Source organism: Pteronotus mesoamericanus, unplaced genomic scaffold (genome assembly GCF_021234165.1).
Source record: "Pteronotus mesoamericanus isolate MK-2021 breed Mesoamerican mustached bat unplaced genomic scaffold, CSHL_Meso_final contig_1230, whole genome shotgun sequence".
Taxonomy (NCBI): Eukaryota; Metazoa; Chordata; class Mammalia; order Chiroptera; family Mormoopidae; genus Pteronotus; species Pteronotus mesoamericanus.
In genome coordinates this window covers 9980-35841 of record NW_026555050.1, presented here as the reverse complement: position 1 = coordinate 35841, position 25862 = coordinate 9980, and the positions used below count along the sequence as shown (strand labels likewise).

Here is a 25862-nt window from a genome sequence, read left to right as displayed (position 1 = left end):
GGAGTAGCATTCTATAATCTATGTAATGAGGGACTGCTAGAGATTTTTAATCATATACTCTACCAGTAAAAATATTTGAATATTCATCTCCAAAAAAACCTGGAATCATCTTCTGAAGGAGGGCCCTTTATAGTACAGGGTTCCCCTGCTAGATAAATGTTGTAGGAAGCCATCTGTATCAGTGTACCATCTGGTGGTGTTGTGAGAGGCTCCATTCACCTTCAGTAATTTTTTGTTTTTTTGAAGACTCTTTCAACTTGCTTGCCCACTTCATGATGGATGATTTAGGAGCGCACCTGCTCATACTGTGCTGAGTGTTCAGCAGTTTGTGACCAAAAACAGCATGACCCCAGTGCTCCCACCCTCCTTATTCCTGCTCTCACCACCAGTGGCTTTGTTCTGTTTCTCTGGATGAAAAAAGTCCTCAAAGGGAAACGTTTTGCCGATGTGGAGGAGGTGAAACAAAAAATGGCAGAAGCACTAAACAGCATCATAACTGAAGAGTTCAAAAACTGTTTTAAGCAGTGGAAAACGTCTCAATAGGTAAAGATGTGAGAATAAATACACAATTTTTTATAAATAAATTCCAGTTTTATTGAGTTTCCCTTCGTATATTTTTATCTATAAATTAGGCATTACTGTATCAATATATTATGCATATTGTACAAAAAACAAAAATTGACACCAAAAATGGATTTAAAATATAACATAATTAGAAGTCATACACAAAATGCTTGCGACAAGCATCTCTGACAGTGAGATATACCTACACTGGTAGAAATATTCTACAAAGGCCACAGATGTGGCCCCACCTCTTTCCAGTCTTATCTCCCACAGTTACCTTCCATCTACCCTGTGTTACAACTATGCCTAACGATTTGCATTTCTTCAGAAGTGTGCTGTCTTCTTCGCACCTGTGCACAGGCTATTTATCCTGCTCTTCTTTACTTTATTTCTCCTAGCATATTTTTATTGATCCATTTTTCAAAACTCAACCTAAAAGTTAATTCCTGTAGAAAAATCTGCTTTATCTCCAGGCAAGTTCATGATTCTCACTGGAATGACACCTATTCTAATCATTTACTTATATTTGTGTTTCTCCATTAGATTATGAAAACCAAACACTGTTCCATTCTTCTTTGCAGCCCAGAACTTAAAAGTGCCTACATGTTTACTACATATCTTAGGTAACTTTTTTCCAATACCTATAGCAATCCCGTATGTCCTAAAGGTTCTGGGAAATACCAGTATATTATCCAAATACCATTACACATATTCGGATCTAACTACTTGAAACAGCACACAAGCCAATCCAAAAGGTATTCTGACTTGAACTGACATATGGACATCAGAGTCCTCATGTTGAGTTCTTGGTGATATTTGTTTCCTCGCTGAATAGGTTAGACTCATATGGGTAACCTCACTGCTTTCCTGGATTAACAGATTTTCTAATACCTAAACATAAGACATCTTTAGAATTTACTGGTTTCCATAATCTAATTTCACATCTTAAACAGCCTAGCATGTAAAAATATAATCTTGCATTTGAAAAATAGAAATTTAACAATTTAAATTATTAACAAATTAATTAAAAGTTTTTCTTCTCCTGACAAAAACACATTTTGAAAAAGAAAAATATAGCAATGCATTAAAAAATGTAGAATCTTTCCATTTCTTTTTCTGAGGAGTGTAGAGCTGTTATTTTCAACCTAATTGGACTTTATAATCATCTAAGAGGTTTAAAAAATGTACTGATAACTAGGCTCCATAATAGATCAGTTAAACCAGAATCCCTGAAGTTGACCTACACACTAAAATTTTCCAAAAGCTCCCCACACATTCTAATGTGCAGTCAGGGTTGACAAACACTTCATAAAGAGCTAAAAAATAAAGTTTTCATTCATTGGTAGAAAAAAATCTTTTTGACTGCAGTATGGACATACAAATATCAAAAGGCATACATATTGGGACAACTGGATCTCCATATGCAAAAGAATGAAATTGGATGCTTTCCTAATAGTAGAAATGAAAATTAACTCAAAATGGTTTATGGATCTAAATGTAACAACAAAAATATAAATACCATTAAGGAAGTAAATAGGCAATATACAACGATACACATTAAAACGCAGAGAATGGGAGAAAATGTCTACAAATTATACTCTCAATATATCTCATAAGGGACTTATATCCAGAATACATAAAGAATGAAAAGAATAAGAAAAATCCAATTTTAAAATGGGCAAATGATCTGAATGGATCTAAAAAGGATAGACAAATTGCCAAAAAGAACATAAAAAGATGTTCAGCATTAACAGCAAACAGGAAAATGCAAATCAAAAAACCACAATGAGATATCACTTCCTATCCACCAAGATGGTTATAATCAAAAAGATAGTTGAAATTCAGTCCTGCCAAGATGAGGATAGATAAGTACATTTTACTTCCTCACAGAATAAAAAGGACAACAAAAATAACCAGAACTGCCAGAAAATTGAACTGTATGGAAATCCAACAACCAAGAAACTAAAGAAGAAACACTCATCCAGACTGGCAGGAGGGGTGGAGATGGGCAGCCGTGGCAGGGAGGACCGGGCGGGCCAGGCGGCGGCTGGTGGACCAAGCGGTCCCACATTTGCGAGCAGATAAAACAGGAGGAACAGCAGGGCTGTGAGACAGACTGTGCAACCCAGGGTTCCAGCACAGGAAAAGAAAGACCTCTGCAGGTAGAAACCTGTGGGGGTTGTGGCAGGAGAAACTCCCAGTCTCACAGGAGAGTTCCTTGGAGAGACTCGCGGGATCCTAGAATGTACAAAAACCCAACCCCCTGAGAATCCGCACTAGAAGGGCTCAATTTGCTTGTGGGTAGCGGGGAAGTGACTGAAAGCCAGCGGAGGGCTGAGCAAGGGGCTTTGTTCCCTCTTGGACCCCTCCCTGACACACAGCGTCACAGCGCTGTGAGATGTGGGCTGCCCTGCCCTGGCAAACCCCAAGGCTGTGCCCTTCCCCACGTAACAGGTGCAATGAGACAGAGAAATACGGCCCAAATGAAAGAGCAGATCGAAGCTCCAAAAATAGAACTAAGCGATGAAGAGATAGCCAACCTATCAGATGCACAGTTCAAAACACTGGTAACCTGGGATGCTCACAGAAATGACTGAGAATGGCTGTAATATAAGGGAAGAAGTGAAGGCTATACAAAGTGAGATAAAGAAAAATACACAGGGAACCAACAGAGAAGGGAAGGAAACCGGGGCCCAAATCAATGATTTGGAGCAGGAGGAAGAGATAAACATTCAACTGGAACAGAATGAAGAAACAAGGATTCAAAAAAAAATTGTGGAGAGGCTTAGGAACCTCTGCGACAACTTCAAACGTTCCAACATCTGAATCATAGGGGTGCCAGAAGGAGAAGAGGAAGAGCAAGAAATTGAAAACTTATTTGAAAAAATAATGAAGGAGAACTTGCCCAGTCTGGCCAAGGAAATAGACTTCCAGGAAGTCCAGAAAGCTCAGAGAGTCCCAAGGAAGTTGGACCCAAGGAGGCACACACTAAGGCACTTCATAATTAAAATGCCAAAGGCTAAAGACACAGAGAGAATCTTAAAAGCAGCAAGAGAAAAGGAGACAGTTACCTACAAAGGAGTTCCCATAAAACTATCAGCTGATTTCTCAAAAGAAACCTTGCAGGCAAGAAGGGGCTGGCAAAAGTATTCAAAGTCATTAAAGGCAAGGACCTACATCCAGGATTACTCTATGCAGCAAACCTATCATTGAGAATAGAAGCGCAGAGAAAGTGCCTCCCAGATAAGGTCAAGTTAAAGGAGTTCACATCACCAAGCCCCTTTATTATATGAAATGTTTGAGGGACTTATCTAAGGAAAAGAAGATCAAAAACTATGAACAGTAAAATGACAACAAACTCACAACGACCAACAACTGAACCTAGGAAAAACAAGAACAAACTAAGTAAACAACTGGAACAGGAACAGAATCATGGAAATGGAGATCAGAGGGGAGGGAGAGGGGGGGAGAATGGGGGAGAAGGGACAGGGACTAAGCAGCATAAATAGGAGGTACAAAATAGACAGGGGGAGGATAAGAATAGTATAGGCAACGGAGAAGCCAAGAACTTATATGTACGACCCATGGACATGAACTAAGTGGTGGTGGGGGATACTGGAGGGAATAGGGGTACCAGGCAGAGGGGGATAAAGCAAAGAAAAGGGACAGCTGTAATAATGTAATAAACAAAATACACTTAAAAAAAGTACAAATTAGTAGTTACAAAATAGTCACAGAGTTGTAATAGTCACTTCACATGGACATGAAGTAAGGGGTGGAGGGAATGCTGGGGGGAGGGGCCGTATAGGGTGGGGAGGAATAAAGGCGAGGAAAATAATGGGACAACTGTAACAGTATAATCAATAAAATATATATTAAAATATATAGTTGAAATTCAATATTGTATTTATTTCAGGTTACTCATTTTTATAGTGCAGTATATTAACAAGAACTTCAAAATGAGTCTTTTCATATTTTACGAAGCTGTAGATGATTAATCAATGGTGTTTTACAGTTTATATTCATTTTTGTATAACATTTATACACAAATTTATTCTATTAGAAACAGAAACCAAAGAGATGGTTACTAGAGGTAGATTTTTAGAGCAACCAGAGCAGTGAACATGTAACACTGTCCATCTTTCATGTAACTCTCAATTGTGTTTTTTAGCCAAGTTTTTGTGAGATTCTTAGCAGCATTCAGGTCAATATTCTACCACTGTTCTAAACTATCAGTTATATGTAATGCTTTATGATTTACTGTCTGTCAGCTGAGCTGGAGTAGGGTTGACATCTTAGTTGAAGAGCCTGTCTTGGGTGTATGACCAAATGGAAAAGCACCCTACTTCTCCCATGATGTACACCAAGTGAGTATTCAAATGCAGTCATGATTCTCCTTGAGGGAAAAATATCTATTTACTCTTAACAAAGTAACTAATCAGATCTCCAACTAAATTAACCAAACATCTACCTCAAAAGTAAAGGAAGAAAATCGTAGTTAAATGCCCAAAAACATCCTTTCATTACTGTAACATCTTGCTATGTATATTCTCTTTTAAAGTTGTTTTTGTAAATTGTATGCCAAAATAAGTGAGATGATTTGCCATTTGGATTTATTAAGCAATAAGTTTAAATCAGAGCCAGGAGTTAATAAACTCCATTTACCAAAAAAAAGGATATCAAGTACCGGTGAAGTTGTATAGAGATCAGGACACTTATACACTTATAGATTGCTGATAGAAATGTAAAATGATACAGCCACTTTGGAGGAGTCCAGTAGTTCCTCATAAGGTTAAAAATAAAGTTAACTTATGACCCAGCGATTACAATCCTAAATATACATCCAAAAGAAATGAAAACATACATCTACACAAAAACTATACATGCATGAATGTTCACTGAAGCATTATTTGTAACAGCGAAAAAGTAGAAATAATGCAAATGTTAACCAACTGACCGCAAAAACATAGTAAATCCATACAATGGTATATTATATAGCAACGAAAAGAAATACTAATAAATGCTACAATATGGACCAATCTTGAAAACTTTATGCTAAGTGAAAAAAGCCCATTACAAAAGACTACCTATTTATTATTCCATTCATACAAAATGTTCATAGTAGGCAAATCTATAGAGACAGACAGTAGATTAGTTATTGCTTAGGGATGGGAGATAAAAGAAGACTCCTAACAGATACTGGGTTTCTTTTGGGGGTGATAAAAATGTTCTAAAACTGACTGTGGTAACGGGTTGTACAATTATGCCAATTTACTGTACTTAGAACCATTGAGTCATACACCTTAAATTGGTGAACTGTATATCAATTACATCTCCATAAAAAAATTCAATGTGAGAAGACTATTTTAATCACAGTATTTTGCATCCATCTATTCTGTCTGAAAAGATATCTCAGGCAGTTTCAAATCTGAATGTACAGGAATCTTTAAAAACAGAGAAGATAACAAGATATTCACTTGGCATTTCATCCATTTCTGGAATTAAACTAAGTGTTTCTCTAGTTACAAGTGACTCAAACTATATAGTTTCCAAGTAGTTTTCCCAAAACAAAACAAATCTGTGTGCATGCTGGTGAAGTAGCATGCAAACAAACACCCAAGAGAACTCAATTCCAACACATACCCAGTCTCCCAATGACCACAAAAAGTAACCCCAAAAGAGAGAAGGCTGATATTATTCTCTTCCCAATCATTTTGTTACACAGGAGATTTGCTACATCTGAAGAATTTTTGTTTGCAGTGAACTCAACATGGGATATGGGATATGGTTTGTGACACGAATGTTTGTTTTATGGCAAAGTTTCCAGTTCAGTGTGTTTATTATGCAGGCATAGATACACCTATTTGGTCGTGACAACTTGAAATTAATTTTTAAAAAAAACACCTAATTATTAAAATAAAAACAAAAAACAAACAAACAAACCAAAAACCCAGTCAGCTATATATCTTCCACTCTTCTCAGGTAATCTAGTTAGCCCTCAGCCTGGATCAGGATCATCCCACTAAAAGTAGAGAAGTAAAAAGGGGGATGATATTAGAATTCAGTCTAGAAGCTTTTCTGCAAGCAAATGTGACTTCAGTCCCAGAGGGTTAATAAGTACCCTAACAAGGGAAACTTGGAAACACAAGGAAACTTTAGGTAGTCCCTACTGAATCAGTAAAGAAACACAATTTATCCAGAGAACATTCCACTACCTGAGAATTATAACAATAAAAGTTTCTGGAAAAAGAGGACACAGACAACTATAAGTGGACCATAACAAATATAATAAGCTCATCCTCAGGAAAGAGAACTAGCCAAGTAGATTCCAGTAGGCAGAAGACACACTGGTTGACACAAGGCTTCTTTAAAGGCAACAAGTACTCTTCAGCACCACCTAGGACACTCAACACCATTAGGAGCTTGGGCCTACCTTGGCAGATAGAATTGACATGCCTTGCTGATTCAGCCTGGCTTGCAATTTAAGCTCAAAGTGTTTCATTGCTCTATCTGACCTCTTTATCTGTATAGGTGACCTTCTCATTTGTTTATATATGCACTGTATGTGTATATACATATATACATATATGTATATATGTATACATATATACATATATATATCTATATATAGCCACCAAGATTTTTAATTCAAGGATTATACAAATATTTTTTAACAGTAAAAGCAGAGTGTACAGATTAATTACTTGCCTTTCAGAATATCTACTGAGTGTCTAAGCCAAATAATTCACATGTACTTATGTATTTATATGTGTGTATACATAAAATCTCAACACTGTGATATAAGTGTCAGCTCCATTTATAGATGAGAAAAGGTTCAGAGATTTAAAAACTTCACCAAGGTTATCATACCACTAAACAGTAAAGCTGGAAATTGATACATCATGACCCTGTCCTTTCCAGTGGACATTAAGACAGGTACACATACATACACACACATAAATGTATGCATACATATGTGAACAAATATATCTGTATAAATTCAATAGTACATATGAGAACAAGAGAGAATATACGGTTCAGAAAAGAGATGGTTGTATAAATGCCAGCTTAGTGAGTCAGAAATAGTCATTCAGAAAACTGAATTCCAATTAACCTTTAGTTAAGAAAATAGAGACAAGGGCCTGGGGCAAAAAACTGGATGTCAAATTCGGGAACAAATAGCCCAATTCAGCTTAAGTTTCCTATAGGGCAGCAATTTACAACTGGTGTACCGCAAGAATTTTTAAAACATGTGATACCTGACTATTAAGTCAGGGGCACTGACCTCTTTTCCCTTAGACTGTCAAATAAAAAATGGACAACACAACAACGGCTCTTCGGTGTAAATGCATCAAAATTATACTTGGTTTTTTTTTGTCAGATTGGCAAAAAATTTATTTTTTGGTGTGCCACCAAATTTTAGTAAGTAGTTTACGTGTTCCATGAGGTTAAAAAGGTTAGAAATTGCTGTTACATGGGAAAAGAGAAAAACAGGTGGAGAAAGTAGAGAGAGACCTGGCACAGATGCCTGTGAGTTTACACTTTACCCGGTAGGCAGTGGAGAACAACCAAAGGCTTCTGTGAAGGCTTGTAATATAGTGACAGTATCAGTTTAGGAAAATTCTTCTGGAAGGAAAGAAGAAATGGGAAAGAGGTGAGATAGGGAAAATGAAAGCAGGAAGAAGTGAGCAAAAAGGTCATGCCCAGTGATTGATCATACTGGGAGACTGGATCTCAGGACAGATCTCTTAGGTTCACAGAGAGCTCTATTATTAGCTAAGTAATCTTGGGCAAGTTATTTTCCTATCAGTGCCTCAATTTTCATCTTTAAAATGGGAATAATGATAATAGTATCCATTTCCTAGAAGCGTTTTTGAAGATTAAATGAGATGATAAACAGTGCTTAATAAGTGCCTAGTGTATACTAAGCACTCAACATTTAGCCATTGTATTATTATACAAAAAATCAGAAGTAATGTAAAAAGTTCCAAATTACTATAGAAGCTGGCCCTTACACAAATACTTAGAATCTAAGTTACATAATGTCATCCAAAATGTTATTCAGTGTTATGGGTAAGATGGCTAGGTCTAATAGAAAAAAAGGCCACAAATATGGAGAACTGACACAGTGGGCTCTGTTTTAGATTTAGAGCAACAACTAGAGATTGATGGTCAATTAGGACAAGGCCCAACCTAAAGTAGCAATTGTGGGAATCTCAGACTAATTCTAAAAATATCTGCAGACCTTTAAAATACCTGAAAGGAAAGGAGAAAATGGGGAGTATAAAACCTTGAGTAGTTGCTAGAAGCAAAAAGCCAGAAACTTGGAAATAAGCTGCCATGAGATACACCTTTTTCACTTTCCTGCCATTTGGTTAAACTTGGAGACAAAGACATTCACAATTTAAAACCCAATGAATGTAACTTAATCCTACATTTATAATGTTAAAAGAAAATTTATTTAGAAGGACTAGTAAATATTAGAAAAACAGAGAAGCATAATTATATAATCTTAGGGTCATGAGGCCCTTTGTACATGGAATCTAGAAGTCATAAAAGGAGACTACTTAAAAATTTAAACCCTTATCTTACTCCACATACAAAAATTAACTCAAAATGTATTAAAATTCTAAACATAAATCTCTTTTTTAGAAAATATAGGGTAAAGCTCCATGACATTGGAATTGACAATGATTTCTTAAACATGACACCAAAAGCATAGTCAACAAAAGAAAATATAAGTAAATTTGCTTTCATTAAAATCAAAAGCTTTTGTGCATCAAAGGACAGTGTCTACAGAGTGAAAAGGCAACACACAGGACAGGAGAAAGTATTTCCAAATCATATAACAGATAAAGGATGAATATTCAGAATACATTAAAGAAATCTTACAACTTAAAAAAAAAAAGAGCAAAATGATCTCCATAGTAGATACACAAATTGCCAAGAAGCACAAGAAAAGATACGTAATATCATTAATCATTATGGAAATGCAAATCAAAACCACAACAATATAATTATTTCATACCCATTAGGATAGCTTCTATAAAAAACAAACAAACAGGAAACAAAAGGATCAGCCTTTTGTTTCCTGTTTGTTGGTATGGGTGGGAAGAAATTGGAAACCTGTGCATTGCTGGTGAAAATGTAAAATGGTGCAGCTGCTATGGAGAATATGGTGGTTCTTCAAAAACTTCAAAAATTAAACATGATTCAGGAATTCCACTCTGGATATACACCCAAAAGAACTGAAAGCAAGGACTCAAACAGATATTTGTACACCCATGTTCGTAGAAACATTATTTGCAATAGCCAAAAGGTGGAAGCAACCCAAATGTCTGTCCATTGACAAATGAATGGATCAACAAAATATCGTATATACATACAATGGAATATTATTCAGCCCTAAAAAGGAAGGAAATTCTGACTCATGCTGTAACATGCAGGAACCTTGAAGACATTACGCTAAGTGAAACAAGCCAGACACAAAAGGATATATATTATATGATTTCTCTTACATGAGGTTGCTATTGCCTAGTGAGTGGGTACAGTTTTAGTTTGGGATGCTAAAGAAAGTTCTGGATGTGGATTGTGATAATCACTGCACAACGTGAATATATTAAATACCACTGAACTATACACTTAATGCTTAAAAGGATAAATTTTTATTATGCATTTCAGTAAAAATATACATATAAACTTTGTAAGACAAAAGACATTCAAATTTTAAAAAACTGACACACTGGGGAAATCATATGCAACAGAGAATTAATGTTAATAAAAACATAAAAGCCCTTCTATAATTCAGTAAGATAGCAGAATACTGGCCAGTGTATATAATAAGCAATCGAAAGGGAAATTCTGGTGTCTAACAAACATGAAGAAAGACTCAATCTCACCAGTGTTCAGGAAAATATAAATAAATATTAGATAGTTTGAGTCTCTCACATTGATGAAAACAGTGTTGGAGGAATGAGGAAATGGGTGCTTCCATATGCCATATGTGAGGAGAAAATAAGTACATTTAATCAATTTGGTGGAAAATAAGGCCCTATCAAAAATAAAAATCACATCCCCTTTGGCCTGGTAATTCTACTTTTAGAAATCTGTTGCAGAAATATTCCATAAGTATGCAAATGTATGTATAATAATGCTTACTATTCCAGTACTATAACTGCAAAAACTGTAAACTAAATATCCTTCATAGGAATATGCATAAACACATGATGATATAGCCACATAGTCAATGGATTACAATTCAAGCATTCAATAATTAGATGTCTATGTCCCGGCTTGGAAAGAAACCAACAAAATACAAAGTTTTTCTAAAAAGGCAGCTAACAAATCATCCTTTTTTGTTTTATTTTGTTTTAGATTCCTTAGGTGTAAACAAATTTTTTTTATTTGTAGAAATTCAGTTCAGGAATAGATATGTTGAGTAAAGTCGTATTTGAGATACTTTGAACAGGAGTGTGATATAAACTCTACATTTAAGTAGCACGTCATATGAATACAAAACCTAACAAATATATTTAAAACATTGTTCATTTAACAAATGACAAATCTTCCCTTTTAAAGATATATACATATCTTTTTTTTTTTAAATGGTGTTAGAACAAACTGTTAAGTTGTTAGTTCAGCTCTGGCTGAGTGACTCAGTTGGTTGGAGCATCATTACTTGCACAGAAAGGTTGCAGGTTGGATTCCTGGTCAGGTCACACACCTAGGTTGCGTATGAGAGGTAACTTGATCAATGTTTCTCACGGTGCTGTTTCTCTCTCTAGTGCTCATTCTTCTCCCCCACCCTACCCCACCCCAAAATGGATAAACATATCCTCGAGTGAGGATTAAAAAAATTTTTTTTAAGTTCTTAGTGCTGTAAAGTAGGTGGGTGGAAGAGAAATGATGAGAAAGGAACTATCACATTTTTAATACATACATTTGATTTGGTTACATCATTCTGTAATTCAAGGTTTTTAAATTTTTAATGAAAGGATTCGGGGTTCAACAACAGAAAATGGAAACAACAGAGGAAACAATTTGGTGTAACTAACTCCACAGGACAAGCTTCTAGGTCATATGACATATTATCTTGCTCCCAAATATTTCTGTATACAATTTTAAAATGTTTAATTACTTTTGTAACATTTTTCTGAAAGTCCACAAGCACTCTTTTCAAAGTATTAAAAACTTGAGGACTAAACAGTGGAAAGGAATTCAGGCTAGGAGCCCAAAAGCAGTTTCTGTGAATAACTTTAATCACTGCTAGGATAAGTAACTCTGCTTAGAATAACAATTTTGACTTCATTTTTATTTTTCTTCTAGCATTTTAGTAAAATGTGAAACCAAAATAATTTATAAGGTCAAGGATTATCATCTCAAACATTTTTTTAAAAATTAGTAAAACATTACTTAACCAAGTGAGATTAGTCTTTTATTTTGGAGATGGAGGTAGAAAAAGGAAAAAAAGGAAAGAATTAGGTAATTTCAGAGCATTCGATACTGAAGGGTAGAGCTGGATGGCAAAACTTGCGGCTGTGAGTCACAAGGGCCAGGATACCAAAAAATGGAAAAAGGCTAAAGAGGTAAAAGGATAAGGTCAAATTTCACCAACTTAAAAATTTTTAGTCCTCTATATGAGAGTAAGCTATGCTTTCCACAAAGACCTGTTGTCCTCATCATACAAACTGTTCCAGAGTTTGTTTTCAAGGAACTCTTTGGACATGTATTTCACCAAAATATTTTTTTAAATAAATGCATACAAAATAAAATTTTAAAAAATTTAGATTTTATTTATTTACTTTTACAGAGAGAGAAAGGAAGGGAAACATCGTTGTGGAAAAGATACATCAATTGGTTGCCTCTCACACACCCCCAAACCAGGCATATGCCCAGACTGGGAATTAAATCGGTGACCTTTCAGTCAACAGGCCACAAAACAAAAATTTAAACAGTAGTTTTTATTTAAACTTTTTTGAGTTACATGCTCTTTTAAGTATGTGCTGAAAGCTCTGGACCATCTCCCAAAAAAGTCATGCATATTCACATTAAAAATTAATCACATATATAATTTTAAAAGACCCAAACTCTTGCTTAGGAACTCCTATTAAATATGATGGTGAAGTCCCTCTGTCCACAAAGAGCTATTTATCCTTTAAAATGATTTAATTCTAACAGGATAAAACCTAACTTCCATTATAATTTTCTTAAATAACTGAGTTAAGAGATCTAACTTGGGATTAACTGACTAAACAACTTCAAGTCATCAGTTGTACATTTCGTGGAGAAAGGAACACAAAAATACTAATAGCTGAGAGCTGGAGAAAAAATGACTATGGAGTAAAGAGATAAAGAATTTAACAATCTAGAAAGGAGGGAATGAAAAGAGAAAAGGTTGTTTTAATAACTAGAAAGTAAGGGAACAATTCCTGGTGCACAGTAGGAACTACATAAATGTATGAATAAAACATAAGTAAATAAAATAACTGAACAATAGCAAGTACTTAAAAAAAAGACTTTTATAACATACCTCCAGAAATAAGGAGAAAAATTTAGTGTTTGTGTACTATTCTGAAAATATATTTTAAACATTTCCCCTTTATGGAAAAATCCAATCAAAATTTTCACCAGCCATTTTTACAAAGAAATTTTTAGAAAATGACTCATCCATTAGACTTACAATTGCAGTATATAAAAATTTCATTACAAGGTGAAAAAATCAAATTAGTAATCCATAATCAAAGAAGAAAAAAGGAAAAAAATTAGTCAAGGGAGGAAAAAAGATAAAATCATAATGTAAAGAAAAGAGTTACTTACAAAGCTAAATGCAGAGAAATTATAGTTAAGTACTTTAAAATGTACCAGGCCATGCAGAAAAAAAGACTTGGTACCTTTAGTATTTTTAAAAATGCCACCATCATCACATTTTAACAAAACTCCAAGCAATTAAATATGTACACCGTATATTTTACAGAAAAGGAACACAACAAGTTTAGGGAGTTAATTAGGTATTCTGGGGGTCAATCAGCAAACATTTGTTGAGTACATACCAGGCAATGTGTTATGTATCTGATAAATGAATTAGCAAATTACCTATTAGTAAAATGGTTTTGAATCACACTCTGATGGAAAAAAAAAAGTTACAGCAATAGTGATGTAATCGCAAATTCTCCCATAAATGACCATAGTTAATTTTTTGCTAAAAATATTTTTTGTCACATCTGTTATTAACAAAATGTGATCTATATCAAGCCAACTGGCAGAATTTAAGTGCATCATTTAACAGAATTGAGTATTAATTTATGAATAGCTCACATAGAAGATTTATGTTAACTCTTTAGAGTTATGTTGTAGAGAGATTACATAATAATAAAAAGCCTAAAATAAGTGAGCAGATGGTTTTGGTTAGGTCCTTTATATTTTCTTTAGAAATATTTTTGTGTAGTTCTATTTGTTTTAGTGGCATACATCCCATACAAATTAAAGGTCAAAGTGCAATTCACGATACATATTAAAAATTTTATTTATGACACTGACAATTTTGCTATAACTACATGGCAAGCAAAAAATTTTAAATATAAAAAATCCCCTAAGAAATAACAACTAAAAACACCTTAAGAGACTCTTCTCTATCTCAGATTAATCCTCAATTTTTTCACCATAATACATTACATAAAATTACATAGTTGGAAAAGAGAAGTCCTTTTCAACCCCTGAACAGCTCTCGAGGGAGCAACAGGGCTCCTCACACAACACATGAGAATTGCTGATCTAAGGGCACTCTAATCTGTGCACAACTCAGGGCCACAGAGTGATGGAACTTTACTGGATTTAAGCAACAGAAGACAAAGTTCAAAGATGGCAAGGAAGTTCTAAAGGCAAGGTGTAAATTCTAGAAGCCAACAGGGAATAAGCCCCAAAATTTGCATATAAATTGTCTCAAATCTTAGCTATCTGCTAAACCATGCACATGCAGTAGACTCCAGGATACAGTGAAAAGTAGGAGAGTAAAAGAAATAAAAGATTTCAGCTGCTGTCACCACCAAGAGAATAGAGAAAACAAACAAACAAAAATACTCTCCAAAGGACCACTACAGAATCAAGTCACCATATCTCACCCAAAATACAACTATAAAATTAAGAAATTACTGATACCACCACAACAAAAAAATTTTTTTTAAAAAGCCAGGATAGTGTGACCTGTACTTAACTCAAAAGAATACAGTCAACTTCTATATCCAAGAAGGCCCTGGTGTTGCAATGGCTTTACACTAGCTATAATAATTCTGTTCGAGAACAAATTCAGAGATGAGAAACCTCAGAGAATTGGAAATTATAAATGGAACGAAATAGAAATTCTATACCTAAAAAACTAAAATAACTGAACTGGAAAATAGCTCAGATGGGCTTAACAGTAATCTGGAGACAGCACAAGACAGAGTAAATGAACTAACTCAAAGGTAACTCAAGAGAAATTATCTAAGAGAAAAAAACTCTAAGGCAGTAGGGACTTGGGAGACGTAGGCCTATCAAACATTAGTAGTAAGAGGTCAAAGATAAATTTAGCTTAAGTCACAGAAAAAGTGTAGAATGGGGCAAGAAAAGATTTGAAGCAGTAATACCCAGACTTCCCTAATTTGATGAAAAACAAAAAATTTAAATATTCAGTATTAACAAAGAAAACAACTACGCATATTGTAGTTAGCTTACATAGAAGAAAAAAAAATTGAAAGCAGCCAGAGAAAAATGCCAAAATAGAACAAAAATATGAATAAACCTAATTTCTCATCAGAAATTATAGAGAGCTGAAGAAATTGTAACCAATTTTTTAAAGATATTTTTAAAGTTATTTATTTTTAGACAGAGCGGAAGAGAGGGAGAGAGGAAGAGAAACAGCAATGTGTGGTTGCCTCTCACACACCCCTACTGGGGACCTCGCCTGCAACCCAGACATGTGCCCTGACTGGGAATCGAACCAGTGACCCTTTGGCTCACAGGCCAGCGCTCAATTCACTAAGCCACACCAGCCAGGGTGTAACCACATCTTTAAAGAACTTGGGAAAAAAATGTCAAGCCACAATGCTTCAGCAAAACTGTCCTTCAAAAACAAGGTTTAAAAAATGATATTTTCAGATAAACAGAATTTGTAGCCAGCCAAAAGTATGGCAATTCTTTAAAAAATTAAAAATAAAAATTATATGATCCAGGAATTCCACTTCTGCGTATATACCCAAAAGGACTGAAAGCAGGGACTCAAAGAGATATGTGTACAACCATACTCCCAGCAGTGTTATTCCTGATTGCCAAATAGTGGAAACAACCCAATGTCCATCAACAGATGAACAAATGGATTAACAAAAATCATGCAATGGAGTATTATTCAGTCTTGAAAAGGACATATGCTACAACATGGATGAACCTCAAACACAAGCTTAGTGAAACAAGCTAGGCACAAATTGACAAATACTGTATGATCCCACCTACACGAGATACCTAAAGTAGTGAAATTCATAGAAAAAGAATAGGAGAGTGGTTGGTTATCTGGGCCCTGGAGGAGGAAAGAGGAAGTAATTGTTTAAAGAGTACAGAGCTTCAGAATTCAGTTTGGATTGAAAAAAACTTAAACAATGTGAAATACTTAATGCCAATGAATTTTACACATAATGGTTAAAATGGTCATTTTTACATATATTTCACAATAAGGAAATTTTTATTCCAACATAAATTACCATATTCAGAGAATAAAAAAAAACCTATGATTATCTCAATAGATAAAGAATAAGATTTTAATAAATTCTCATTCATGATAGAAAACTTTCAGCAAACTAAGAAAAGGATTTCCTCATTGTTATAAAGGACACCTATGAAAATACTACAATCCTGAGCGCTGAAGTACTGAAAATTTCCCCTCCACCACTTCAAAGAAGGCTGGTTGTCCACTTTCAACAGTTCTATTTAACATTTTAGTGGTTAGTGCAATGACAATGAGAAAGAAAAGTTAAAAAAAATTGAAAAAGAGGTAAAACTGTCCCTATTGACAGCCAATACGGTTATGAATGGAGAAAATGCAGAAAATTTAACAAAAAATTATGAATCTTTGCATCTATCTAGATACAAAGTCAACACGTAAAATTTTATTATGTTTATGCACTTGCAACAAACTAGAAAAGGAAATTAAGAAACAATTCCATTTACAAGTGCATCATACAACGTAAAGCACTTAGTAATAAATTTAACAAAAGATATACAAGACCTCCACTAAAAACTGTAAAACACTGAGAAAAATTAAAGATGACTTAAAGAGATGTGCCATGCTCATGACTAGAAGCTTCAAGACTGCCAAATGTCACTTCTCCTCAAAAGTAATCTATAAATTCAACACAATCCCAATCATAGTCCCAGCATACTCATTCTTTTTACAGAAAACTGACAAGTTCATTCTAAAATTGATAATGGAAACATAAAGGACCTAGAATAGACAAAACAATCTCGGGAAAATAACAAAAGCTACAGAATTTACACTAACTTCAAGGCTTACTATAGAGCCCTTCAAGTGGTTCTCAATGAGGGGCAATTTGCCCTCCAGGGGACATTTAGCCATGACTAGATACATTTTTGGTTGTCATCATTGGGTGGGTGCTACTAGCATCTAGTAGGTAGAGGCCAGGGGTATTACTAGACATCATATACTCCACAATACAGCCCCACAACAGTCTCACCAAAATTTCACTGATTTCTAGACTGGGAAACCCTAAATTACAGCAGTCAGGACAACTGAGTAACATCAGGATAGTCAAATAGATTAATGGAGAAGAATAGAGCCCAGAAGGTAATCCCCTAGGTCAACTGTCTGACAAGGCAACAACATAATTAAATGGACAAAAAAGTGTTTTGTCCCCCAGAATATTCTAGAATACATAGGATATCCATATGTAAAAATTGAAGCCTTGGGGATTGCCTGAAGGAGTGGGGAGTGCTAGGTGGAAGAGAGAAAAGGGGGAAAAACTGGGACTTTATTAGCATAACCAATAAAATATAATTAAAAAATTGAACCTTGGCTCCCTACCACACATCATATAAAATATTAGTTCAAGATGGATCACAGACCTAAATAAAAGCTAAACTGATAAAGCTTCTAGAAGAAAGCATGGAAAGAATGTCTTCAAAACCCAGCAAAACTACTGGGTTAAGACTTAAAAGCAGAATATATAGAATTAAGAGACTCCCACAACTCAGCTCAGCTTAAAACATGGACAAAAAACATGAACAAAAAAAATGAATAAATATTTCACGAAGACATACAAATAGCTAATAAGCCCATGAAAAAAATGGTCAATACTAAAAGTGGTTAATAAATTCCAACACCAGAAATTTATAAGACTGAGTACCAACTGTTGATGAGAATTATGGAACCACCCAAACTCTCGTATACTTAATTGTGGGAATGGGAGGAGAGGGTGGGTAAAATGGTACAAAATGCTTCTGAAGTTTCTTACAGTTAAGTATACACTATCTTATGACCCTATATATCCACTCCTAAGTATTTACCCAAGAGAAATTAAAATGTATGTCTACAAAAGGCCTCATACAAGAATGTTCTGCTTTACTCATCATAGCCCATGTCTGTCAACAAGTGCAACAATTTGTGGTATATTCATTCAAAACAGTTACATGCAATAACCTGGAATAAATGTCAAAACTATTTATTATGTTTATAAAAACAGGCACAAAAAGTATATGCTATATGATGTCATATGTATGAAATTCTAGAGCAGGCAAAAGCAATCTATGATTTAAAAGTTGGGGAGAACAGTAAATGCCTGGGGGCCATGGGTGAGGAGCATGGGAATTAACTGAAAAGGGTCACTGAGACATTTCTGGGGTGAACAAAATGCCCAGTACCTTGACTGAGGAGCATTAAACTGATGTAAATATTTGTCAAAAGTAAGCAGTTTTGTGCATTACAATGTATGTGAATTTTACCCCCCAAAAAACCAATCATTAAATAAATCTAGTGGGGATGGGGAGGTGATAGAGGTACCACTGAAACAAGAAATGGTAGAATATTAATTATTGAAACTGGGTGACAGGCACATGCAGGTTCATTAAATTATTTTGTTTACAATTTTTCATTAAAGGTTTTTTAAAAATAATTTTTCTTAATTTTCCCTCAATGAAGAGTATTGGTAATCACTGTCCTTCACATAAAATTAAAATATCCTATAAAAGCATTCTCTAACTTCCTTTTCTATGCTGAATAATCCCTGTCCTTTATACGTTCTTGAATCTTATTCATCATAGTTACAGTTCATCTTGAAATCTCTTCATGTTTTCCATCTCCTTTTATTTACTGTGATCTATAATTTACAATTCTGTAAGCCCCTACTACCTGTGTCAGCAATGCTACCTACTTTGAACACATTACCCAACTTATATTCCAAAACTGAATTTAGCTCTAAAATTTTAATCTTATTTTTTTACTTATTACTTCTCTTAGGAGAATTTATGTTCCATGGCCACATGGATCTTGCTCACTTTGTCTTCAGATCTGGCACACAGCCGGTACTTAGTAAGTATGTATAAATCACAGAATTGAGGAGTATCAGAACTTACAAATATCCAATTTAGCTCTCTTTTTGGTGATGCAAATCATTTCCCATTCCAGTTATAACCAGCTTGTTTTGCCTTCAGTCTTATTGACATCTATGTCAATTGTTGTTTTATATTTGTTTCAAGTGGAATAAATGATCTGTGATTGAGGGCTTCACATTTTATTTCAAAATGTAATATTTTAATATAGCAAACCAATTTACTCTATATATTTCAGATCTTTAAATATGATTTCTATGTAAAGTGTTACTTTTTCTACTCTTATTCATGTAGCTAAAGAAATATATCCTAATGCTTTGATAGTCTCAAATTCTGTTAATATCACCATTAAGGTGAAAAAACCTAGCTAATATTGAGAACTAAGAGTTCCTTACAAAGGGGTAAACTGCAGTTAAAACAGATTTATAACAAACATAATCAATTCTACTTCAAAAGAATTTATCTAACAAACGAAGTATCTACATAAGCCTAAATCAAACTGTTAGTTCCCTTCACCAAAATACAGAAAAATCTAGATTTATTTTCAGAGTACATGCTTTAGTAAACATTTGGGCATAGTTTATGAGTAAAACTGACAGTACCTTAGATTATAGAATTAAAGTCCCACCTCAATTTTGAATATTTTTTCATTATTATACTCAAAACATCTATGAGGTTAAAAAGGCTGGGGTGGGATGAAGATGAGGAGAACTATTATTAGTGGTATTGTAAAATACAAAAATTGAATAAAATAGCTGCTAATGACAGTCAGTTGATTGTTAAGACCAAAATTTTTCATTAGTTAAGCAAAATATTCTACCAAGAAGTTGGTAATTGCAATGTTTCTCTGACCAACTAAAAATTTTTGAAAAGGTTTTCTAAAATTCTAAGGGAGGAGGAAAGAGAGAAGTAAATGTTAGGAAAAACAAAATCACTCACAAAGAATGACATTATACATATAAAATTTTATTTAAAAAACAGTTCACAAAAGCCTTACACATATTATTTGCCACAGATTCAAATCCAAATTCTTCCAAATAGCATTTTATGTTCATAGATGATACATAACTTAAAAAACAAGTAACTCAAATGTACCAAATGCAGCAAAAAGCCTAAAAATACATGTTTCAAAGTAAATACTGATTTAGAGACACCAGCAAATAGATCTGACCTTTTCAAGTGGCTTTCCCAATGAGTTTCCAATGAGTTTCCAATCATTTAAGACTTCTTCAACTCTGGAAATAAACCTAGGATGGAGCAAAAAAACTTTCTAAATATGTAACTGCATATTTTTTACTACTGTTTTACAATTCTTTTAGAAAGTGTTTTTATATTTAACATTTTTTTATCAGAGAAGTCTCCATAAGTTCAGTATTGTTAGTCTAATTTATCAATATGGAATAAAAGTGGTAATAATTTTCTGTAACCCAAGAATTCTTAGATTTTGATTTTTAAATCTACTGCTTACCCAACAAGGGCATTCTGCCTACTATAAAATATAAATTAAGAATTAATGAAACTGTCTAAATAAAATGAATAAATTTGATAGGGAAGTAAAAACTGACAGACTAACATGATACTATTAAAGATAATCATGTAACTCATAATCTCTTTCTTATCCTCAAAACAAATGATCTATTTATTTAACTTTTCCTTTAAAGATTAAGGAATTCCCTCCTATTTATCCCAAAGAAAACATTATTTGAGAGCACTGGGAACAGCTGGCAAGAACACTCAAGTACATTTGTCAGCTTTAAGGAAAAACTAATAGATTTTATAATTATTCGTTAATCTTTAAATCTAATGATCAAGCAGACCTGTTAAAAAAAATTTAACAAACAATATGCTCAATATCAGCAAATTAAACCTGTTATAATATATCAGTAATGTTAAATACATATTAAAAGACACTTTCAGAAGGCTTGTAATTACTCTAAGAAGCTGACTTCTTTCATGTAAAAGTATGATGCAATATAACAACACTGCTCTCCTAAAACATCTACATAGTAATGCTAGTATGTTACTTCTAGTCAAAATATAAGGCATCAGGTTTTTTCTTCAGTAATGTTACATATTAATAGTTACATTTCTGTTAAGATGGTAATGATAAATCACTTTTTATGAATCAACTGAAACTTCTAAGTAATTCCTCTTTAAAACTGAAGGCATTAATACACTAATTCACTTTGCAGGGGGGTATTCAGTGAAAAGGCCATTATCAGTTTGGCCATTATCAGTTTTGGAAATGGGTGCTGTAGAACTAAGTTAACATGTTTTTAAAAAGGAATAAAACTTTAATAATAAAAGTATCCATATGCGAGCAAAAACCGGCATGTGAAATGCGCAACGCACTTATTTATAAAGGTAAAAAAAAAAAAAGAAACCATCTTAATGTCCAATTGCAGCAAACAGTTGGTATAGCCATTCAATGGAATAATATATACCTATTAGTAGTCATATTTTAAAGACCATTTGAGGAAATAAATGTTCATATGTTAAATTATAGTAGTAGCAATATGGTTTGATACAAAAAATTTACAACGCATGTAGATTGGGAGAAATTTTCTCAAAATATTAATAGTAGCTCTCTAATGGCGGTAGAATTACAGGTGATTTTTCTTTCATTTTAATTCTACTACTGGACTCTATCCTGAAGTATTGAGATTTGACTAGAAAAATTCAATAACTATCCCTCAAAGCTCCCCAGATCTCAGATGAAGGCTCATTTCCTCTGACACCTCATTCTATATTAGGTCTAATGGCTGTATGCTCCTATAAGAACAGGTTTATTCCCCTTCTCAGCTCTTCTTGTAATTACAGACGCATTTCTATTATTATTTGATTCATGTCTATCTCTTCCACTATACTGTACATTCAGTAAGAGCCAGAATCATCTGTTTTTATTGACTACCACATCCCTAATGTCCTGAATTGTTCTTGAAATATGGGCACTCAATAAATATTTCTTCAATGGACAAATGATAAAGAGTATGGGCTTCTAGTCAGTCCTCTCACTAAACTGTATGGCTCATAACATACTGACCAGAACTTTTCATTCGAACATTGAACTCCAAGTTTAAGAGACTCCAAAGTCTTAACATCTTCCCATGAATCAAAACACTAGTTTCACTCTACAGACAAGGGCATAAAAGCCAATAACCAAATTTCCTGCTTTGCGGTAGTTCTCACAACTATATTAACAATTGTTTCTATACAGGGAGCTAAAGGATTTTAATATTCTACTTCAGAATATTTCAAATATTTAGCTGGGGAAAGTGACTATTTTCCGTTCCATGCTCTGATGTTTCCTCACTCCCACTCCCATCCTCCAAGATTCAAGTTACATTTTTCTAACTACCTTGGAGACATCAAATTATTATTTCACATTCATCAGGTCTGTAACTGCACTCTTCTCACTTTGCCACCTTCTTACCTTCATTCTTTCAGGAAAGAAACTGCAGTTCCATGTTTGCTTCTTTCTACTCTTACATTTCATCAAATATATCTATCTAAATCTTATCTGAAATATCTTACAATCCTCCCTTCTATCCTTTCTCTCCAGTCTCCAAATCACCAACCTAACTATGGATCAAAGTGAATCACTTGCCTTAGTTTTATTTCATCTTCTGAAACAACTCTCACATCACTTTGCCACTCTAAAATCAAGTGTCTCTCACTATTGTTCTTTAATGGCTTTTTTCTAAGTGTGTTCTCCTGACCCACCAGCAATATCAACATCACCTGGGAGGGAACTTGTTAGAAAAGCAAATTCTGATGTCCATCTCAGACATAATCAGAAACTAAGCTTCGGGTGCACACTAAAGTTTGAGAATCCCTGGTATTACAGAACCAAATCTAGAGATTCCTTTACATAGCTTTGGAGGCTGTCCATAACTTGGTCCTATCTTCTTTATCAATCTTTGTTACTTCCCTTGAGTAGATAACCTTCACTCCAGTAACATACTTCTTCATTAAGTCCCAAAGATTCGTTTTAACCTGTCTCTAATTACCTCAGTACCTTCTTATATCTTAGCAAGCACTTACTACTTCCAAGGCCCAACTCATTTTCTCTCTTTTCTATGAAAATATCTCCAACAATCCTAATCCACAACATTACCCTTATTTAAACTACTATTTTTATAGTTAGTACCAGCTGGCTTACAATTTAACTATTTTATGTTTTGTTTTTGTTCTCTTCCATCAGCATAATTCTGGACACACAGTACCTGCTCAATAAAGCACTGCCATGCCAGTATCGTTTTATCTTACCGACTTTTCTTTTTTTGGAATGTACCGGAGGTCAAACCATTATTCCAGTAGGAACCTTTTATATTTTCCTATGTCAGCTAATGACATACCATCCACAAATTTCCTCCCCCAACCAGAAAGATTATAAAATACTGCAGCAAGCTAACTAAAAGTCAAAAACCACACAGCAAGAGGGTTTCTGTGACACTGAACACAAAACTTCACGATCTAAGCTATCACTCCTCCACAAACAAACTTGGCTTTCACTTACATTCAGTGACACAACAGTTTCAGTGGTTCCACGGAGTTAGTTGGAGAGGTAGAGGAAGCCTGGGCGCACTACCCACTGAAATGTGAAACTTGAATCAAAGCGTTCCCAAGTCCCACGCAGACTTTAAAAGGTTGTTCTAAAAGACGGGATGGAAATGGGGGGGTGTGGCAGATGGACCACCACCATAAGTACGCTGAAGGTTTCCACCTAAAAGGGTACCCCAATGTTATACAGGAGGGGGGGAAAAAAAGCTGCGGCGAAGTTTATTGCTCACGATAACGAGTTAAACATAAATGAAAACAGTACGGAAGTGGTAGCCACAGAAACTGTTTGCGCGTGGGGGCAACATCGAAGCTCTAAGGAAAGTGGTGTGAAAGTAAACGAAACTTTGAGAGCAGGAGTCTCGAGGGTTTAGCTGCCGGCGGCAGGCCGGGGCTTGACAGACACCAGACGCAGAAGAGGCCTTCAGCTGACCAGAAATGGAAGGTGGCGGAGACCCGGGGACCTCTGGGTCTTACCTTCCCCACCGCAGTGGTCTGTGTGGTTTGCCTATGCTGGGGAAGCGGCCCAAGGCCCAAGGTACTGACTGATAATCCATGAGACGACTCACTCACCTTTCCCATTCGGAAGCAGTGGTGAAGTCCGTGAGCTCAAATACCTCGGACTCGGGCTGCGGGATGGGAAAGAAAAAAGAAAGAGGTTGAGCGCCGAAGCGCTGAGTTGGAGGAGAAAACTTACACACAGGCATAGGAGGAAGCAAACACCTCACCTCACTGTCGCCGGCCATCTTGCGGACCGCCAGGACGGGCGCTAGGGCTGCCGGGAAGAAGAGTGCGGCGCCGAGGAGAGGAAGAAAGGGCCCAGGGCTTGCGGAAGCACCGCCCCCTGTTGATCCTTGTAAAAGTCTTCTCAGGCTGAAATAAATGCATTTTTTTAAAAAAATGCTTTGAACTTGTAATTTTACTATGAGTTCATGAAGTAAACCGAAGCTAAGAGGTAAGACAAGGCCCTGGATTCTTAGGATGATTGCATTAAGAACCTAAAGCGCGTTTAGTTTTTTATTCATCCCCTCTGTTAATTACAGGGCACTGAGCAGTGTGCTCTAATAGCCACCTTCCCTCACCCATTCCTTCAAAGAATTTACACAGTTTGGTTAAGCCAGGAAATAAAAATCATCATGCTGGGTATCTAGAGTCTGGGAAGAGCACGGTGCTGTTAAATGAACACTTCATTTTAAGAAACAGAAGGTGTTCTGTCTAGCAATTAACACATACTGAAGTATTTACAGATAAAATGAGACCATGTCCAGGATTTGCTTGAAAATAATGGGAGGTGGAAATAGGTGGGGATAGGAATAAATCAAGATTAGCTATGGGTAGTTATTGCTTAAGTCAATGATATGTATATGTGTATTTATACTTTCTACTTACATTAGGTCTGAAATTTTTCATAATAAGTTTTTAAAAATTAAATTTCATTTAATGAGTTTTGCAACCCACAAGAAGGAATTTCGGGGTAGAGAGCTAAAGAATTCAACATCAGCAACACAAAATTCGATCTTAAGAGAGTTATCAAAATTTGGTGATATAGATAGGGCAGATGAGGAAATTAAGGTCTGGAGAATTTTGACAACAAATAGTTATTGCCAGTACTAAGTCTAACCCTGCCTCTTGATGTTTCTTTTAGTTTCTGTCCACTACACTGATCAAGGGTTGTGAGTTACTATTACAGCAACCTTTCCCAAGAGGTCTCAACTTGTACCTTCATTCATTTTCAAGTATTTATTCAACACCAACTACAGTACAAGCCAGTAACTATGCTAGGCTCTGGGAATATGAAGATGTGTTGTAGAAATGGTCACTGACTTCAAGCAGTGGGGAGGTCAGCGGTAACCTTGACAGGAAGGATAAGTTGGGAGCAGCCAAGTTGGAGTGGGAAAGGCTTCTAAGCAGAGTGCATAGCGTGTCCAGAAGCTTGAAGGTAGAAAACTCAGATCTGTGTAATGAAGCAAAGAAGAGCACCTCGTACACAGTGTTTACGATGAAGTTGGAGAAGTAGGTATGGGCCAGATCATATAGGGCCTTTGAGGCTAGGCCCTCTATGTGAAGCACAATGGAAGTCACTAAAATCTTAAGCAAGAGAGCATTGTGATCCAATTTACATTTTGTAATATGGTCTGGATGCTATATCA

General features: G+C 35.1%; 1 protein-coding gene across 3 annotated transcripts in view; it reads right to left on the bottom strand.

Annotated features, from left to right (window-relative positions):
* Window positions 1–24488, bottom strand: part of RAB3GAP1 (RAB3 GTPase activating protein catalytic subunit 1) — a 105586-nt gene extending 81098 nt beyond the window's left edge. For 2 of the 3 annotated variants that reach the window (XM_054587743.1, XM_054587751.1), the window contains exons 1-3: window positions 24441–24482; window positions 24286–24341; window positions 20324–20399 (exon numbers count right to left, since the gene is read on the bottom strand). In XM_054587743.1, coding sequence (XP_054443718.1) covers window positions 20324–20399; window positions 24286–24341; window positions 24441–24458 — 150 coding nt within the window. In that variant the 5' untranslated portion in view covers window positions 24459–24482. Of the gene's footprint in view, window positions 1–20323; window positions 20400–23671; window positions 23808–24285; window positions 24342–24440 lie in introns of all 3 variants that reach the window. The other variant, XM_054587758.1, reaches the window with a different exon arrangement.
* Between the last annotated feature and the right edge of the window lie 1374 nt (window positions 24489–25862).